We start from the raw sequence: 21,856 nt of genomic DNA on the forward strand, positions 1-21,856 counted from the left end.
GATAATGAATAATTGTTGTTTTAAAACAAAATCAAATTAATGCCAACTAGACAATCATTTGTGAATTTCCAACCCCAGCATCGGATTACAGGTTACCGGTATGTTGGGTTTTCATTTTTTAAATCTGATTATATGATGATCAGAATTTGCTACTTACATCTAGAAATACTCTGTTAAATACTTAAATCAATCAAATTGTTATTTTGCAATGTCTTGAAGATATAATTATTCTATCTTTCATTTCTATTACATGTGCCATCTTCCTAGTTTAAAACCTCAATGTGTCAAACAACCATTGCAATATTTTTTGTTTCTATGCAGAACGTTAATGCTTAATGCTAACTGGACAATCACATGTGTATTTCCTACCCCAGTGTGGGATTACAGTTATGCTGGGTGTTTATTTTTTAAATCTGATTATGTGATGATCAGAATTTGCTACTTACATGTAGAAGTACTCTTTTCAATACTTAAATCAATCAAATTGTTCTTTTGCAATGTCTTGAAGATATCATTATTATATCTTTAATTTCTATAACATGTGCCATCTTCCTAGTTTAAAACCTCAATTTGCCAAACAACCATTGCAAGAGTTTTTTGCATCCAGAATGTGTTAATAACAATCATGTTGTTGTTTTTAACCTGTTAACTACTGAAGTCTCTAATTCCCATAAGCTTAATACAGGGACTACCCGGGGAGTGTTTCACAAAGACTAAGATCGACTTTAAATTGGACTTACATATGGCAGGTCGTTCATGCCACCATTTGCTCTCACTATTTACTGGCATTTGCCTCTCAAGGGACGTATAAATCATGGTCACAAATCTACAGAATTTATGTTTTTTGATAATTCATTATTGAAGGAAAAAATACTATGTAAAGATCCTAATTGTGAGAGCAAATAGTGGCCTTAATGGCCTGCCACAGTTACATGTAAGTCCAACTTAAAGTCGATCTTAGTCTTTGTGAAACACCCCCTGGGCCCTGGCTCCCATTGATAATGGGTTATAGGCATTGATGAGGTGTGTTTTAAAAGAGAGTTTTTATTATTATTATTTCTATTTTTGGTTTTGATGATAGAGATTTAAAATGTTCATATATTTTAGAATTGTCTATTGAACAATCATTTCTTTCAATCATGCAACTTTTATTCTTTACTCGAAACATTACATTTATTATGCATAAAAACAAGTTCCAACTTGAATTTAGGAGTTAAGTGAGATTTCATTACAAAATGTATGGATGCATAATGGATGGTCAATGTCTTTTCAAAGATTTTAGCAAATATTCTTTTCTATGTTTTATGTATTTATATATATCCATGTATCAGCTGACAGTTGTTGGCTTAGATGTGCTGTGTGGACAGTGTAATAGTGCTTTTTAAACAATCATTAATGTATGAAGTGTATTTATTTTAACATTATGCAAAATACTTTTGTTTATCAGTGTGTAATATTACGTTTTTTATCAACAGTGTAGAATTTGTTTGCTTCTGTTAGATTTTGTCAAAATATGCTATCAACTCACAGTTTTCTATGACTTCAGACTTTTTATGTTTCTTGTGTGTAATGCTAATATTATGTTTTTATCTAAAGTATGAAATTATTTTGCTTCTGTTAAATCGTGTCAAAATATGAAAGCAACTCAAAGTTTCCTACAATCTTTATGCAGACTGTTTATATTTATTTGTGTGTTTTTAACCTTTGAGTGATATCTTTATCTTCCTTTTCTCTGCTGAAATCTTTTTACCTGTGCTTTTTATTCTCAATGGTGAGAAACGTCTTCTTTTTATTTTTCCTGTCTGAATTCTTGAACAGTTCCATGGTATTTTCATATATTTTCAGATCTAAAGAATGAGAAACACTATGTCTTCATTTGATGCCCTTGTTTATACTTCTTAAATTAACCCAGTCATTATTTTGCTGTATACCAAGATGTATTGCAACTGATCATGTGCCACTAATTCTTTTATGATGAAGCGCTCATGCAAAGTTTATAAAATTGAAAATCCTCACTGTAGTGTGGAAGCCAAAATAAATTATGATGTGTGAATTGCCAAAATGTAATCTACAGGGCATGAAGTTCCAGATATCTAACAAATCAAATGAATAAATAAATATAATAATGGTTCTTCCTACCAATGACACATGTTGTGTATAGAACCCACTTTACATATTTTAGTTGTTCCTATAATTTCTTTAAGGTTTTAAAAAGCTACTTTTGTTCAAAACTCAAAAGGTATTCATAAATTAAATTAAATACATTGCACTGACTAAACTGGTTTATTATTACTCCTGCAATACAGTGTGCTGGTAGGCATACAATACATAGACATCAAGTGAACAACAATTCTTTTATAAAATTCTGGTCATCATAGGACATACTTGATAATCACCTATTACATATTCATCTATTAAATGCATTCTTGTTTTACAAGGTCATTCGTGGATCAGAAAGTAGAAACCAATATGTTGGTATGGGGAAACATTTATTTTAATGTAACAAGGCAGAATATAACTGTAAGGGCTGAACATGTATCTTGATGTACCATGTATGCTTCTTTATGGTAGAGGTAAATATATATTATATATTTTTGACATACTTTTATAATAAAAGGTTATTTCTTCTACTTAAATATATTGATCTACAATTTGTTTTGTTTTCTAGAACGTTGTGACTGTATTAGGCAGCGTTTTTCATCCGGGGTGCTGCAAGACATCTCAATGATTTTGTGAAACACCAAATATTAGAAACCGTTATATATAGGGAGCAGCGTTATAAGAAGAAAAGTGTATATCTTCTTTGTTCGCTTGCATTATTTAGAAACGGATGATTTCAGGCAGCGAAGTGCTTGAGTGCATGCATATTTTAGCAACGAGGTGCCTAAATATCATTCTATTGACAGCGATTTGCCTGAATTATTTTATATAAATCTTTTACATTGAAATTGCATTTTTGCCATGATCGCTTCACTCGCTCTAAACATTTAGAAACATGAGAGTTTCGGGGCAACAAGATGCCTGAAGATCCTCATTTCATATATATTTGGTGGTGGAGTGCCCGCATATATTACATTTCATATCTTATCTAGTGTTGATTACATCAAATATTTTTAACATGATATTGAAGGTGTCATTTGTGCTCGCTCGCTCCCATAAATTATGAACATAATTATGTGCACATAGGTGGGTACTAGACGAGTTTCAGAGGAAAGGAGCATTTTTTGTTTTGCCCAAGTTGTGAGAAAATATTTAGCGGCAAATAAGCGGGGGGGGGGGAGTCCGAAATAAGCCCCTCCCCTTTTTTGCCTTTCCCATAATATTTTGAGTAAAATTGTACCACAAAATCAGATGGCCTTCTTCTTTTGCTGTTAATGTCAAGAATACACAATCCATGATCCTCTATGATTTAAAAATACTTTGATCAGATGATAAAGAAGAGATGTTGAGAGGACCAGTGGCCCCCAAAAAACTTGACCAAAAAACTATTTATGTACGGTCAATCCATCCTTAGAGTAGGTTCAATCATGTGAAAGCAGAAAAATTAGATAAACAGGATGGCGAAAGTTTGAAATAAATCAGACCAATAATAAGAAAGTTATGAATGTTTGAAATATGAGATCATAAGTGAGTCTATGCGAATTTCAAATTAGCAATTTAGTCAGTGGATTGTGCGCTAGTCGCAGATAACTCTCCCGTTTGTCGTGTTTTTTCTCCTAAGTGCCTTCTCCCGTTGGGCACTACTCAAATATTTTATGGATAACATATACCAGTATTATAGGCAGGCACGTAGCCACGGGGGGGGGGGGGGGGCATGCCCCCCAAAATGTTCAAGATCGGTTGAACTTTTTTAGACTCCCCAGGACGTCGATCAATCATCATGTATGTGCCCCCCCCCCCCCCCCCCCAAAAAAAAAAAAAAAAAAAAAAAAAAAAAACCATCAAACTCTGGCTACGGCCCTGATTATAGGTCCACCACTAACGAGAAAATTAGACCCTCCTGAGTCATCCATTTCAAAAAAGAAAAGACATTTCAGTAATTATTTTTGTGTCAAGGAACAAATGGAAAAGGTTCAAGTTGGCTTCATCGGAGAGATATGACCGATTCAGCCAATTCGAAGAGCCCGTAACTAATGTGATTACAACTGTATAAAATCATAACTTCCCCATTTCTTTTGTCCGATTTCATTAACGGTATTACAAGGTTTTGGTATGGGGTCATGAATTTGGTTCAAATTAACATATTGGAAGCATATGCGTTCCTACAATATACATTGATCGTTGTCGCGGTTGAAATCGAGTCTAAAGTTATGAAATTATAGATAATAAACTCGTTATATTGTAGAGCTCCAAAGTCAAGATATTAATTTAGCTATGAAACAATGTTTCTTGACTAAAATCGACCGAGTAGCTATTCCCGTTTGGAAATTATATATCCCAACTACATATTCTGAGATTTTCATGGTCGCAGCTACGATTGTACGGCCATAGGCGCTATTTGAAATTTATCAGAAATTTACCGGGAGCACCGGTAAATTTTTATATTCAATTTTTCTCGGAAACAGAAGTGTTTTAGGGGCTATTTTCTTCAGTACTTATAATACATCCACAGGGGCATCCCAATTTTCAAAATGTCCAAAAAATTGGTATTACCTTTAAAAAATTTCACCCGTCTACTTCTCTGATTTTTCTGCTCCTCTCGGAAAGTATTTGCATCTTCGTCCCCCAAAATAAGATTCTTATCATATTGGTCCACCACTTTGTACCTGGAAAAGAAATAATTTTCATTCCGTTTTCATAATTCTTTTTTAGTTGAACCCGAGGAACCGAGGGAGCTATTCCGTTTTGATTCCACGGAGGTTTAAGTACATATAGAATGGAAAATGACCTAGCTAAATTATTCTGTTAATTTAGAAATACAGTGATTAAAGCTATAAGCTAACAATACCCTCCCATATCCTTTCCATGCCTCTGATACAAATAAACAAAACAAAAAGGAAAGAAGAGAGCTAGAGAAAGAAAGAAATAATGGAAGAAAGAACGGTTGAGTCGAAATGAAAGGTGAAAGATAATTGGAGCCTAGATAAATTCAGAGAGAGGTAGAATTAAGAGAGTGATCGAAAGAGAGAAAAGAAAAGAAACAGCTAGAGGAGAGGGAGGGGTGAGAGAGAGAGAAAAGGAGAGAGAGAGAAAGAGAGAGAGAGAGAGAGAGAGAGAGAGAGATGCAGATTTAGTAGGCCTAATGTGAGACGGATAAAGTTACTGTAAACGTAAACAGTGAACGTAAAGTCATGCTCATTTTACTAAAAAGTAAACTGAAGCCAAGAATTTAAGTCCCTACTTTACCCTGCTTGGAATTTCATTGAGATATATTCGAAGGGGGCGGGGTCGACAGTTTTAATTGGTGCCAAGTTTCAATTCTTAGTCTCCGTCAAGCAAGCATGTACATAACGTGCCCTGAGCCAAACCGAGAAACCCGTCTAAATACCTAGCAAGTTTGACCGTGCAAGCATATCCGGTAACCTCCGCAGTCTTTTCTACGTACGTGCGAGTATTGCTTTGTAGTAGAAAACTAGATGACCTCATGCGCGTTCGTTGGGTGAAGGCCATTTAAAGCGTGCGCGATTTATCTCCATAGGAAATGCACGTGTACTAGATCAATTGCGCGTACGTTAGCTTGCAACTTCTACCGGCGTCTTGCTCAATTGGTAAGGTCGAACTCCACACTTATTTTACTATTTTATGCATCTTTTGGTGAATATGTTGACCCTATGATTTAAGTTTGTAAATCTTGATTGTTTGATGTTTTCTTTTTGTTAATTTTTTCAGCTCAGAGTGTTGTTCTTTTTAATGAATAAAGCGTAAACATGATCGAAACTAGATGTGAATTTGTCAGTGCCTTGTTGCACACACAGTACACACACGTACACACACGTTTCGCTGTGATTTTGATGAGCTCTCTTTTTCTGTTATATCCTAATTTAGCATGATGAACGAAGAACAAATGAAGTCTGATTGTAAAATGCTTTGAACTGTCCAGATCTATTAGTAGAATGCATAATTGTTAATTTTATTAGTTCATTGGAGTATTCCCAATTATTTGTGTCTAGAAAAGTCGGCGCTAACGTTAGTTCAGAAGAACAGAACGAGAATCAGGAAAGGTGCCGCGCGCTGGTCCGAGAATAATGATCGTCCAAATCATAAACAAGGATATCCTTGTAAACGCTGACAAATTGCATTCTAATAAATAAGGATCGTCCAATCCACGCATTGGTGATGTGAAAAATGGCTTCTGCGATGATGTTCCATGATGAAATTGTCACTTAGGGTCTACGCAGCACAGAGACTTTCACGTTATAAACGATAAATCTGTGGGAAGACAGACAACTCATATAAGTAGACGGCTAACCGGGGGTATATTGTTACACAGATCAGTAACCCAACACTTGCAGAGCGCCGAAGAAAAAAAACTTCCACAAAAATGCAGACAATCCTTATTCTTCATGTTCTTCAGGACGCGATTTGTCCACGTTTACAAAGATATCCTCGTTATGCGGATGTTTCTTAAATATTCTTGGACCAGCACCCCTACTGAGAATCATATCCAGACTTTGATTTTGAACTCCTGACTGGAGATACCCTATATAGGAGTCAGGCTAAATAGGACCAGGGGACAACTCTGCCCAGCTGCAAAAACGGTCATTTTTTGCATGTTTAGGTTTAGGGTTAGGTTTAGGGTTAGAGTTAGGGATAGAGTTAGGGTAAAATGACAAAAAATGACAGATTTTTGCAGCTGGGCCGAGTTGTCCCCTGGTCCGAGTTAGCCCGGATCCCCTATATACAGTAGGGTGTCTGATCGCGCCCTTGATTTGTGTGCCAGATTGCCAGAATCCTTTCCATAGAGATTGCATGCATCCATATGCAGTCTACATTTACGTGCATTGCGCGATCATGCAAAATTAAAAAAATATCTTGGTCAAAACGGCGATTTTAAACATTGTTTCTGCCTCAAAAAAAAATCGAGCCAAAAAACAAAAAAAAAGAGAGAGAAAGAAGAAAGGAAGAGGACGTAGGAAGAAAAAGGATTGAGAGTCGAGAACGGTACAACGTATCGTCTTCTAATAATTTAATGAACTTTCAATAGAAACTGAATTTAGACAAGGCTTAAGAGTCGAGAACTGTACAACAAATCACCTTCTTTCTCTAGTAATCTAATAAAACATCAAGGCTTTCTCCCCCCTCCCTGCACCACCCCCCTAGGGAGCGCGTTATGCGCAATCTGTTAGTGATTAGCGTGCTCACTACCGCAGCCCATAAAATAAAATCCTGGCTACTTGCTTGCAGGATATATCTTTTATGTAGGAGATTGTTGATCTGATACATTTTTGCGTATACAAAATTACAAATATAGCTATGTCGTATGTGGTTAACCATTTCCCCTTGGTTTTCCGCTGTTTGGCTGATAATTTACAGAAATTCGACCTTTAATCCGATTCCCTGGAATACAGGAAATGCATTAAATAACACCTTTCCTCTTTTTCTGCAAGTGCTACTACACTGGTCTCTGCTATACACAGACCCATCAGAACCAAATGCAAATTGAATTGCGCAATTGTCAGTTGTAGTTCCATCATCACAAAGAAGCATGTTTATAGTCCTCCTTAAATGTACTTCCAATAAAACTACTTTATGCAGCCCTTCAGGGTTTAAACAATCTTTTGAAAAGTTGTTCTCATGTTCAAAGGTTATTAGTCTACATGTACATGTACTACCGGTAGTAAAAAATGAATTTTGCTCATTGTGATGTGCATAAAATGCTCACCTGTTACTCGAGGGCTGTTTTATAGAGACAGATGTTCATGTAATAGACCATTTCCATAATGTAATTAAATTCAGCGCACAAATATTTGTTGTGCCATTTTACACATTTTTTCTTTCACCCATTACAAAAAGTTTCAATAGTCAAAATTCAAATTGCATACGAGGCACTTAACAAAGCTTTGTGCAATCAATTTGGTTACATTACGTAATGGCCTATTATGTCATCAATCATCATACATGTAGTTGACGACCAGCAGCATCATTTTAATTCCTTGATTATACACAGGTGTCAGGTAACTGGCGAGTACAGCTGCCATATCATTGATGTACAATGTATTACTCTGTGTAAAACCATCTGTGTTTTATGCAATGCATTGGTTTAGCGCCCTGGGTAGCGTTTCATGAAACCGTCATAAGTACAAGTCCAACGACATCCAGTTGAAATGTGTGTATTAAGTTTAACACACGTTTCAATGGGATGTCGGGGAACTTGTACTTATGACGGTTTCGTGAGACGCTGCCCAGAGATACATGTACATGCACTACTTCATGTGACATTCAAAGAAGGGGAGTTGTAATTGTGTACACTGTACATGGTGTAGGTCGGGTGCATAAATGATGGTAAATGGTTGACAGTTTCACGGCACATACTATGTTGGTGATTGTTATGTGGTCAATTGCCTATCCTAATCAAATTCTAATTTCACTCCTGCACCAAATACTACACCAAGATAATTAAACTTCCCACTTGCCAAATGCGCATATTAGATAGGCAATTGTGACTATATATTTTTTTTATTGATAAGTTTATATTTGTGAACGAATGCATGCTTGCAACAGTCCATTAAGCTGTATTTCTACCTTGAATGGATAGAGAGTGGGTGCTACAAGAATTTTTTTCACCACTTGCCCTGTCGGGCAAGTGGGTTTTCAATTTACTTGCCCAAACAATATTTCCACTTGCCCAAAACTTTAAAGCGAAAAAGGACTCGAGGTTAAAGCATTTATTATCTCGTAATGATAAGTTAGTGTTTTAGATAGCAAATTAATGCACATACATGTACAGTGTAATTTGGGTCAACTCTTCCATCAAGAAACGTCATGTAAATAATGGGTAATCAACTATTTTAAATGAAGTACGGACATTTTTATTTCATCATTCACTGCTATAAATATCATGCCAAAATTTGTAAATTCTTACTAAATAATAATATTGAAGATATTTTACGATAAATCTCGGATAAGTATGCGAAAAACTAGACTAAACAACGTCGCTAAAACCATGAAAACAAAACAACAACGGCTTATATTCTGGGGGTCTCGATACTATTATCAAAATGACTCGCTCGGTCCGATCTTGAGAACGCAGTAATAAATTGAAAACGAGACAAAAACATTCATCTGATTTATATGAGCAGCGAGTTTTAAATAATATGTTCACAATCATTAACAGTCATTATGAATAAATATCAAACATTTGACTTTTTGTACTTACTAGAAAATCCCTGTTGTTTATTCCATTCCGATTCGCACGTGTTCATTTCCCTAGAATAATGACGTCATATTTGGCGTGATTCAACCAATCGGCAATCAGAGAATAGCAAAGGCCTGTCGGTGCGGCCTGCAGAGCTAGAGAGAGAGAGCGCGAATAAGCTCGCAGCTGGTACGATCGCGCTAGCTGTCTCTAGCTAGCTCACGGCCGGCCGTGCGTGGAGGCGGAGCGGCATTCATGGCTTGAAGTGTCACTGTTGCATGCGCGCTGAGCTAGCTGAGCTGGCTAGCTGTCTGTGAAGTTTTTTCGAAATCGGAACGATCGCTTTTTTGCTTCTGGATTTTGACGACGGGTAAGAAGTTGACGGGTGAATGGTAGAGTTCTTGGACACTAGGAAATTACTGTAAAAGTATCACTTGCCCGAATCGGGCAAGTGATAATTTGATTTACTTGCCCGACGGCTCAATTTGGTTGCCCCGGGACGTCGGGCAAGCGGGTTTGTCGCGCCCTGGAGACTATATTGAATTATTAGCTTGCTGCCATTTTTGGCTTGAAGTTGTGTTAAAAAGTTGTACACTGTCATGTACCTCTTGATTAGTAACAATTTCTTTTTTTCTCTCTCTTGCATTCTGCAGCTCCAGCAACCACCACCAACATCAATTCAAATATGGCTGTCCCTTCTTCATATTCCGACCTTGGAAAGGCTGCCAGGGATATCTTTGGCAAGGGATTCGGTAAGTCTCTTTCTGTGTTTCCACCTCCAACTTGAAAACTTCCTATATGATTTTTATTAAAATGTCTCAACAATATCCATCGATTTCTAAATAAAATTACCACCCAGGTCGACAGACTTTAATTTTTACAGGTAACTTCTCTATGACTTGACGACTATAGACTGGTAGATGGAAATAAAATATAAATTGCTAATTTGCTATAATATGAGAATTTTGACATTTTATTTATCAACTTTTTTCCCCTTTTATATTGTTACAGTACACATTGAGTATTTATTAATGACTCCATTATAAATGAGTTTAGATCTTCACCCTCTTGTTTCACTGCTTGATAAATGAATAATATTGTTGTGAAAGGGGTCATTAAGATTTTAGATGAAATATTTAATCAAAAATCAAACATCAACTTGTCAGTATAAAATCAAGTAAAAGATATATAGATAAACCAAAATTGCTATGTGTGAAAGTTTTCTGAGTGAGCTGACACTAATCTCATCTTTATTTTCAGGCTTTGGATTTGTAAAGCTGGATGCTAAGACAACAACGAGCAATAATGTGGTAAGTTTCCATTCTAATATAAATTTGTTATCACATTAAACCATCTAGTTCAGATCTAACTACAGTCGTGCACTTTTGGGTGTGTGCTCTTAGGATAGGAATGCCTGATGAATCATATAGAGGAAATCTCTGAACTTTAAGATATCTTTTTTAGATCCATATGATAAATTTAGAACTGGCTGGAAATTTTATCAATAGTATGTAAAACTATATACATGGGAAAACTTAATTTGACCTTCTCTGTATGAAGTTAATTTCAATCATTTAATCAGGAATATTTTGTTATAATGCCCCATGTACATGTACGTTACATGTTTTTTTCAAATTCTCATTAGCTCTCGAAGAAAAAAAACAGAAAAACACACATAAGCAAGAAAAAAAAATACAAAAAGAAAATTGTCCAGATTTTAATGTTTGTTAGTTTGTACATTCTTGCCATGATTCTTTTCCTTTCTTTTTCATGTTGTCTAGTAGCAAATTGTGCAATATGAGGACTTTTATCTCAATTGTCCAAATAAGTCTGTCATCACCTGACGTGGATTAATTTACAGAATGTTAGAAGGATTCTGCTGAAGACATAAGTTTTGACTAGTATAGGCTTGATATGTACTTATTCAACAGTCACTTTGTATTGAAGACAATATGTTTGTTTCTTTCCTTGTAGGGCTTCACCGTGTCATCAGCCTCAAATAACGATACAGGAAAGGTTGACGCCAGCCTTGAAACCAAGTATTCATGGAAAGAGTATGGTATGTATGTCCACCACTCAGTCAGAGAATCTTTGATTTGTTTTATGTGACATTGCAATTGAAGCTAAATGTACAAGAGAAAATTACATGCTGACAGGCTATCCTGTTAAAATAATGCAAAATCAGATCAAAAAGAAACAGGCTTCCGAACCACTTTTATAATACTATTAATTTTTTCAAAGGAAATTCAAGTTAGTATAAGGAAAAACGTTAAAAGCCCACCCTGAAATCAAGCTAATTTTAATAAGTTTTTAGTAAATACAAGAAATTGAACATTTGAGAGAAGTCTCGTGAAGGATTATAGAGTTACAGAGGTTTATGTTATGTTGTTGTTCTTTTCGAAGATCCCTACATAATTCCGCAGACAACATGTGCTCTGTACAAACAATTTGTTATCAATATTTTAATTGTTTTATTGTAGGAAGACCTTTGATACTTTTTCCAGGTACAGTTTGACATAAACATCGTCTGTAAAGAAAAATAGCAATTCAAGAATTCTTTCTGATTACATCTATTATAATCTGTTCTTTTATGAAACAAAGTATCTTACACTTAAAATTGAGCAGTTCATTTCTCCTTGGTGTTTTTCATTAAGAAATTGATAAAAAAATCTTCTATTTGTTATCAAATTCCGTCAAACTTTTAATCACATGTCTATTCAAAGCAAATTTATGTTAGGGTGGCTTACACTGAACATTACTGTAGAGTAATTTTTGGCGTGACATGATCATATACATTTACATGTACTCATGTGATATTATGTCTGTACATTATGATTGATAGGTCTATCATTCAAGGAGAAATGGAACACAGACAATACTCTAGCAACAGAAGTAACAATTGAGGACCAGATTGCACAGGGTGTCAAACTCACACTTGACACGAGTTTCTCACCACAGACCGGGTATGTGTGTGCTTTACAATCTTCATATTCCATTTCTTTGGAATGCCAAAAGGTTACATGTACCTAATCATTTTCACTGAAATTCATTCTTCATAAATCTCTGCAAATCTCTGCAAAAGTCTTCTTGGGGAAACAGGAAAGATGGCAACTGTACATAGATATTCTTTTTCTACCAATTTGTTTGTAGAGAGAGACATTCTGATTATCCCCCGTTGCAGATGTGACTGTAATTGATCAAAATTTGGGAGGCTAAAATCCCAGCATTAAGTGTCTGTCACATTAGTATGAGATGTAGAAGGGAAAAATCTGTTACTGGTAATGTTAGAATAAAAAAACAAATGAAACTTGCCGAGTGCTCTGATATTGAATAGTTTAGTTGATCCAAAACAATAATTTAAAAAGTCTCGCTTTATTTCTGTAAGTGTGCAGACTGCAATTAGTTAGTATTTTCTAAAGGTTTAAATAAGAAATCTTTAATTTAGTAATGTATGTTGAGAAGGGAGAACATCTGTGACATGTGTCATATGGTCACACTTAACCTTATAACTGCAAGTCAGTATGACGAAGTAAATAACTTAATAATCTACTAGCGATTGTATAAGTGAATCATTAATGTGAACATGTTGAAGTGATTGTAAAACTGGTTGCTAATTTCAGTTTGCCAGTCAATGTCTGAGGAAGGTGTTTATACCATTGCTACCTGAGAGAGATAGTTACTTTACCAGAAGTTGCTTCTAATTGGTCTATTATTTTATAAAACTCCAAATAGTTTCCCCCTTATAGAGATTGTACGTTGGAGGGAACTGTTTGGAGCAACATGATGTAACTTATGACCCGCTCACTTACGGATAGATGCACATGTCACAACTCTCTCTCATTGTGCTATGGTATGAACCATAGACCTTGACAAATTGAGAGTCAAATACCTTTTAGATGTGTCATAGAGTTCCTAATAATCCTCTAATAATTTATTTGTTTTATCTTTGTTTTATCTTTTTTGCAGTAAGAAGAGTGGTCAGATCAAGACCGCATACAAGAGGGACTTTATCAACATCACCACAGACGTAGACTTTGACTTTGCAGGACCAACAGTACACAGTACCGGTGTAGTAGGGTAAATATACATTCATTAATGCTGTTTAGTTTTTAGATGATAGCAGTTTATGAACATGACCAATTTGGAGGTTAAGTATCCAACTTATCCAAGTATGAAATCACAACTTATCAGAAAGAAATTTTTGGGACAAGACAAAGATTTGTTAAATTCTGCATTTCAAGTGAATTGAGAATGTCTTGCTATTTTCTACTAAGCAAAGTAACAACTAAAGAACATCTGGAAATTCAAGTTTTGTGTTTTGCTTAAAATGTCTAATACCCGATAAGCTATGAAAATCTGGTTTGCATGGATGTAAAATTCCTCACGTTTTTATCCTTTGTCCTTTTTATTGTAACAGGTATGAGGGATGGCTCGCCGGTTTCCAGGTTTCTTTCGACACAGCTGAATCAAAACTGAAGAAGAGCAACTTTGCTCTTGGCTACAAGACAGCTGATTTCCAACTTCACACAGCTGTGTAAGCTTACTTTATTTGTTTTTTTATGCATTGTAGGAGAATACTGGGAATTTAATATTTTAGTGATCATATACTATATTACCTTTTGTGTATCAGAATTTCTTTTCTAATAAAATTCCTCGGATCTGTAGTGCAGCGGGGGTGGGGGGGGGGGGGGTACACCATCAATGAATGTGAAAAAATTGTAGGGGCCTCTTGCATAAAATGTTAAGCTCAAGTGATTTTCAACCAATTAGAATAGCGCATTCAGGACTTGGATTGTATTCTTTTAGTTGCATAGTTCTGTGCACGGTAACCGCGATAACCCAATATTACAGTCACTTTTAATGTTATTATTTTTAAAGTGTTTATGTATGACGGTCATTACATGAACTTAATCATTTCAAAAGTGTTCTGGGACAAATGTGCAAATATAACTTATGGATATTTTCCCTTGGACCCTTGTTAAAGGCATCGTTTAACAATGTTAAATTTGAGATGCATTGCCCTACGTATTATCAGTGTCTGTTAAGGCTGCGACGGGTAGTCGAATGCTCGAGTACCCGCACGGTTGACAACTACTCGGGTACGATTTCTTGTACCCGAATATTCGGCCGCAGAAAAAAAAAATGTCCAGGCCCACGCTTAGCCGTGCCAGGGAGAGCAGCATCCGCTGGCATGGTACCGTCGGTAAAAATGTTTCCCAACTCAAGCACTGTCAAACTCACCTTTCAGAAACTGGGACCAAATGTCCAGATTTCTGTTTGGACTTGGAGGAAAATGGATTATTCTGCCATCTTTGGTTTTTAAAACAGCATTGTTTACTGTTATTATTCTTATTAAATCGGCGCCTTCAACTGCAACTCAAAGTAAAGTCGCATGCGTTTTCAGCGAGCTGCGCGAGGGACCTGAGAAACTGCCGAGTGGTGTGGTAGTGGCAAAAAAAGAAGAAAAAAGGAAAAAAATCCAAAAATCCAAAAATTAAAAAAAAATCAAAAAAATTAAAAAAAATTTAAAAAAATTAAAAAAAATTATAAAAAAACATGGCGTCCGAATACTCGAGTATTCGCCTGTGAGCCTGGGAGTGTACTCGGGTACCTCATTACACTGTTGTGCACAGCCCTAGTGTCTGTGATATGGTGTAATATTGAATCCCTAACAAAAATTGAGCTTCAAAATGATCAAAAAAGATTTAAATCTTTTGAGTGACCGGTTTTACCTGACTCATTTTAGACTGTAGAGTTGTAAAAAGCATTAGGAAAACAAATTTTGAAATTTTAATTTTCAATCATAAATATCTTGATAATCAGACATGCGATCATCTTGTTAAAGTCATGGGGTTCCTTACTGACCTAAAAGTTTATAATTATCATTGCACAATGAGCTAAATGCAAGATTTTGTTTCAGAATCTGAGGCAAAGTTACCCCAATACCTATAAGAGTAATTCAGTGCTTTCATGTTCTCTTGCCTTAATCTCACCCACAGGAACGAGGGATCCGACTTCAGTGGCTCCATCTACCAGAAGGTGAACGACAGCCTGCAGACAGCCATCAACGTTGGCTGGGCTTCCACCACCAACCAAACCCGCTTTGCCCTGGGCGCCAAATACGTGCTAGACTCTGAAGCCTCCCTGAATGCCAAGGTCAGCAACACCAGCCAAGTTGGAATCGGATACACACAGACCCTCAGGCCAGGTAAGAAATGGCGATGGTGATTGGGATATTACGTAGAGATGTTGTGGTGGAGTGGATACGTCACTGGACTAACAATTACAAGGTCCGCAGTTCGAGTACCGCCACGGCACTAATGTCCTTTGGCAAGACATTGATCTACATTTGTCACTCTCCACCCAGGTATTAAATGGGTCCCGGTAGGATGCGAAAGCCAATGTAGTATGCTTGGCAATTTGAGCCTAGTAGCTTTTGCTGGAATGCTCCCCAAGGAGTGGAGAAAGTGCACACATTGTGTGCGGGCAAGCCAGAATTTGATGACCGGTGTAATAATGTAAAGCGCTTAAAAACTTTGACATTGCCGATGAATTAAGCGCTGTATAAGCAGAAATATTATTTACGTTTCATATTTAAATTCAGGGCCTGTTTTGTAAAACTCGAAACTCAATTCCCAAATGACTATGACACATTTGCTTGTATCATATACAGTGACTTGAGTAGTTCATTCAGTTATTGCAACATGTTATGTGATTACTAGTTAAAATGCTTCTTGAAATTTCTGTCATTATACAGTGCGAGTCCAAACTTCAATTTTTCATCATATCGAATTGCGTAATGCAGGCGAGACCGCCGAGAGCGTTTCCCTTGTTAAAATAATCAGCAATTTCTAGGTGTAAACTTTTTTTTTACTCACACGGTATAGGGTGTGTTTTAATACAGAAAAATGCTGAAAAACTATGCAACATTTATAAGAAGAATCAGTGAAGTTACTCTGTATGCTTTCTTTCATTCTCATTGAAGTAAAAGTACAGTTCTAAAAAAAATAATGTTACAAGATTGTTAAAGCCCCTCGAAAGTGTTGGGAGCCCCAAGTTTGCCAAAAATTTGGTGGCAAAATTTCACTTAAATTGTATCATAATGTGAAAGAGGTTGTTATTTAAGACACACTTCTAGAAGCAAAGATCCCCCCCCCCCCCCCCGCAAAAAAAAAAAATGTTTGAAGACAAATATTGATGAAAGAATATATATAACCTGGGTTATCTGTTGTATGTCGAAAACCTAAATTTTGTATTCTTTCATCAATATTCAACTTCAATCATATTTGTTTTGAAAATCCTTTCAGAAATATAAATGACATCCTCTTTCACATTATGTTAATTTAAGTCAGATTTTGCCATCAAATTTTGGGGGCTCCAAACAATTAACCTGTTGACTACTGAATTGTTGAATTCTTATAGGCTTAATACAGGAGCCACCCGGTCCCAGGAAAAAGGGTTAAGAGGGGCTTAAAACTTGGAGGGCAATCCAACCTCCCTTTCAGTGAAATCAGAAAAAATCAGCTCAAAATAAGAAGATGAATGGTGACAAAATATTGAAAAGAAACTTGGAATTATGGATACTCAAGGCAAGATCCTTGAATATACTAAATTTCGGAATTGGCAAATAAGGCATGCCATTGTGATGTAATACTAGTAGAGGACACTTCTTTTGTTAACTCTATTTCATCTGTTTTCTTGATGACAGGTATGAAGATCACTCTTTCAACCCTCATCGATGGAAAGAGCTTGAACCAAGGCGGACACAAACTAGGCTTGGGACTGGACCTTGAGGCGTAATGTCGGGCCTACCTCGTCACTTTCGTTGAATATTTAACAAGACAGATTGTTGTATCTAAAGAGTGTAAGAAAAGAATGATCTATGGTACCCCTTTGCATGGGCAGGGAGTAGCAAGGTCACCAATGCAATGAATATAGTAACAAAAAGGCAAGGAAGGGAATGGTATGTTTGCAATACAAGAAAGAAGGAGAAAAACATTGTTTGCCCTCTCCTAAATGGCAACCCCCCACTTTGAAATGCCAAGTGGAAATATCTCAAACCTAACTTCCTCACCAACTCTCCTGCGGGGCTTTCGCACATACTTCTTTACATGGAATTCAAAGGTGATAAGGGTCACGCTAAATTATGTGCTAAAAATGACCACATTCTTGATGTGTGTATTTACTTACACTCCGTGGAGATTGTAAATGTGTGATTGGAATAACATAGAGTAAAATCTATATATATATTATGCTTATATGCACTGAAGATTTGTTTATACCTAGTAATTTGATACCTTAATGAAAATGTTTTAACTTCTAATGTTTGATGAATTTGCACTGTGGTGCAAGTCATTTCATTAGAATTTTAAACCACCATAAAAATAAAGAACCTAACTCTGAACCTCTTTCTAATTGATAAATGATAATCTCTATCTTATATGATCTAACCCCTCTATGTGGTATAATCCTGTTCTAGAAATTGATAAAAAGAAAATATATCTATTGTTAACATGTGAGTGTTGACATCTATTTGTATGTAGTATTGGTAAAGGCTTTCTTTTGTAGTTTGAAGCTTTCTAAATTTCCTTGTGTATTATATAGTGATATTTTGTGGAATTCAGATTGGTCTGTGTTTGTCATACACCATTTCAAAAATCCCTCCATACTTGGCAGTGGGGTATTGCAAATTTCAGGAAGGATTTGAAGAGGAAGAGTAACCAATTAAACTTGGAATATGTACGTGTTACCATGCACTGCTCCATATCTATATGTATTTTTTCCATAACGAGAGCTCTAGCTGAACTCGCTGCTATGGTGGTTGTATCTCTAACAAGCAGCCTCTTCTGTTAGAGGTCTTTAAAGAAAAGTGGGAGATGTGCGACATTTAACCCTGGAACGTGATGTGTGTATGCAACGCTTTATTTACAGGAAAAACTGGTACAAGTGATGTTAGTGAGATGACCGACTTGACTTACCGACTGTTCGTGGGAATAAAGTCTCTGAATAATTCAACCAACTATGTTTCTCTTTCGAATTTTGTTGTTCATATATCAAATATTTTGCAGAGGGATGTTGAATCCCTTGTCGCGTATGTCGATTCCGAAGTGAGGGCCACAACCTTTTGAAAGCAAAACTCTATTTTTTTTAGTCCCATCATGCGCAACGGCAGAAGCTATGCATTTGAGTGTAATGTGTTCTTCCTTGGCTGTGAACTTTCAAACAATTAATTATACAGTCAAACCTGTCTATTGAGGCCACCCAAGGGAAATAAAAAAAACTGGCCAGTGTACATGTAGACATGTGGCCTTTCTATACAGGGTCTGCAACACACATTTCTTACTCGAGGGAGGCAAAAGATGTGGCCACACTCGGAAGAGAGAGGTGGCCACTAAGACAGGTTTGCCTGTATGTGTACATGACATTGCTTAGCTGACAACCATTCCTAATTTAGAGAATAATTCTTACTTTTTGGCCCTTGCACTAATGTTCTGAATCTTACATTCCTCTTTTTCTCAAAACTCTGTTTCGATTCAGTTCATTTTTTGAAAACTTCTGTGTATAAAAGTATAGATAATGACTGTATTCCCAATTTTTGCTTTGAAAGGTTGGCAGGTATGCATAGTAGTACTTACCTGTAATTCATGACCAAAGGGACAACACATAATCATATTTTGCAGTAGAATAAAGGGATTGCAAATTGTATTCACCACGAATACGTTTCGGTTGTGGTTAATAGGGAGTAATTTATATTCGTAACCCTCTTTGCAAGATTTGTTTGTGGTTGCCAATCGTAGTGATAATATAAATAATGTTCATTATATCAATGAGGTTGTAATGGGTGATAAAGATGTTGAACATTTGTGGGTGATGGTGCAGTGAGGTTGTGATAGTGTAGGATTGTGTGGAAATGGAAGCATTCTGGAAAGGAGTGATTGACAAGCCTTTGATGAGATATACTCCTGCCATCTCAAGCTGTGATGCAATTTAAGTAAACATTGCCTAAAAGGATTAATATTTAAATCTCAATGGTGTACATTTAACAGCTATTATCATAGATTAGTATTATAGTACACAACTCCTCCCCCTCGGAATAAAAATTTTACCCTCCAAAGTTTGACTTCTTTTAAGGCCTGTCTGCAATAGTTTGACCAGAAGGGAATAGACCTACCTGACGGGAGTTTATCTCATCAAACTGCACTCAATTAACTAGAAAAAGGGGGCGTGGGGGACCAACAGATACTGTTTAGGCAATGTTTGCTATATAGAGGGCGCAAGTAGATACGAGTAGTGCATACAGGCTTTAATACAAAGTACAAAAACCCATAACCAGAGGAAGGCAGAAAACTATCAGTTTCAAATATAGATTGAATTATTTTTCCTTGCTAATTTTTATAAATGGGAAGCAGCTTCATCAAATGAATCGATACAATATGAATGAATTAAAAAGAAAAGAAAAGTTGTCTCCCTCAAGAATTTTTTTTTTAAGCAGATGTTTTTGCATTTATTGATAAATCAAATATAAAATAATAATATAATATACCGGTAATTGATTACACAAAGAGTGACAACTTAAATTCAAACCCCAAAAAATGCATATATATATATGTAATTGAAAACTTGAAAGTACGGAGGTAAGTGAAATAATCAAGATAAATGCAGAAGCCAACTATGATAAGCATGAGTGCTTGAGTTGATAGCAGCTGGGAAGGGGAGGGGGTACATGTTGCTGGTTATAGGAGTATGTAGGGGAATAGAATGTCACATATAAAGATTCTGTTCAGAAAGTATCTAAATAAAAAGTAGAAAGAAATTAAGAAAGCTAGTTTTGAGATTTATTGTGATGTGTTGACACAAACAATTTATATATACAAATGGAAGTTATTCAGGTATATGTATGCCTCCCTCTCTTGTCTTCAAATGGCAAACTCCATTGTCCTCATCAATATCTATTTTTTATGTTCTTCTTGTCCCATCGACTGTCACATTTCTGGTTTACCTCATCTTCCCTTATCTGTACCTACATGTATACCCTTGTCTTAATTTTTATTTTCCCTTAAAGGTAAAGACCAGTATTGAAAACGCCCCAATTTCAAAAAATGAAATGGAAGCTCTTATTACCAATCATGTGAAAGAGTATGTTTTGACTAATACATGATGATACAAAATTTGCCGGGAAACCGCCTAAGTACTAATTGATATATTTGGTAAATTAGTTTATCTATTGATGTGTGAGAGATAAACGCATGTGTCGCGCACGTGTGCGTAGTCCCATACACATCTTTCTGTGTACAGTGCTTGTAACTTTACAAAGACTGGGCCAAATTTCTTATCATTTTGATGATTCCAGAACCTTGCAGTACACACAATGCTAGATGATCAACCTTTTCTGATCGATTCCACGTTTCTTTACAATGCAATCGCATGACCAGAACTCAACTTCATCTTTAAGCTCTCTCTCTCTCTATCTCCCTCTCTCTCACTCTCTCTCTCTCTCTCTCTCTCTCTCTCTCTCTCTCTCACACACACTCTCTCTCTCTCTCTCTCTCTCACACACTCTCTCTCTCTCTCTCTCTCACACACTCTCTCTCTCTCTCTCTCTCTCACACACTCTCTCTCTCTCTCCCTCTCTCTCACACACACACTCTCTCTCTCTCTCTCTCTCTCTCTCTCTCACACACACTCTCTCTCTCTCTCTCTCTCTCTCTCTCTCTCTCTCTCTCTCTCTCTCACACACTCTCTCTCTCTCTTCCTTTCCATCTCTAATATCTTCAGATTTCATCTACTCAGAGCCAGAAAATTAATCATTTCTGATTTCTTCGTGCAAACATGAAGATGTTTATCAACCCACTGCTAGCTAGATGATCCACTTCCTTCTTCCTCCTCCATTACTATCAAACACATAACATCTTTATTATAATAAAAAAAACAGATCAATGTCTACTTTTCAGAGTAAATAGCATTTTAATGGTTTTCAAAGCATGCAAACAAAATAGAAGAATGGCATAATTACAATGGTTAACCTATAACATGAAACAATAGTGTGGAAAATACACACTATTTGGATCAAAATGGCATAAGAATGATAATAGCAGAAATTAACAAAAACTGATTCTGAAACGTATGGAGCAGCATTAATATATTTACAACTTTTATGAGTGAAACACAATTCTCAGGGGAAATTGACCAATGTTTTTCGATTTTGAAATATTATGTATCTGGAAGTGCAGTATATTGTACTTCCACATTGTGAATAGATACTGTGGATGTATACATTTAGACGAATTGAGATTGAAAACTGTTAGATATACATTAGGCCCTATCGTAGAACCAATTACATTTTTACCAAAAATCTTCACCTGTATCCCAATTGGTGAACTGGGCTTTTTCATTAAAAAGGAAAGTTAGTTTATTAATGAAGTTCATATATATATATATATATATATATATATATATCTTTTTGCAAGAAAAGGTGAATTCAAAATAATCAACTAGCATGTACAGGCAATAAGAGAATTATTGATTGTTACATGGTATAAAACAGGTTATGTTTTCAATACA

At 36.0% G+C, this 21,856-nt stretch overlaps 1 protein-coding gene across 1 annotated transcript; it reads left to right on the plus strand.

Moving 5' to 3' along the window:
• Positions 1–5,577: 5,577 nt before the first annotated feature.
• On the plus strand, positions 5,578–18,314 carry LOC576005 (voltage-dependent anion-selective channel protein 2). The gene is made up of 9 exons (XM_030979056.1): positions 5,578–5,708; positions 9,949–10,047; positions 10,556–10,605; positions 11,270–11,354; positions 12,138–12,258; positions 13,262–13,372; positions 13,713–13,829; positions 15,295–15,503; positions 17,004–18,314. The coding sequence occupies exons 2-9, from the start codon at positions 9,981–9,983 to the stop codon at positions 17,093–17,095; spliced, it is 852 nt and encodes a 283-aa protein (XP_030834916.1). The 5' UTR covers positions 5,578–5,708; positions 9,949–9,980; the 3' UTR covers positions 17,096–18,314.
• Positions 18,315–21,856: the final 3,542 nt, after the last annotated feature.

The sequence above is a fragment of the Strongylocentrotus purpuratus genome, unplaced genomic scaffold (assembly GCF_000002235.5).
Source record: "Strongylocentrotus purpuratus isolate Spur 01 unplaced genomic scaffold, Spur_5.0 spur5_scaffold_10, whole genome shotgun sequence".
Taxonomy (NCBI): domain Eukaryota; kingdom Metazoa; phylum Echinodermata; class Echinoidea; order Camarodonta; family Strongylocentrotidae; genus Strongylocentrotus; species Strongylocentrotus purpuratus.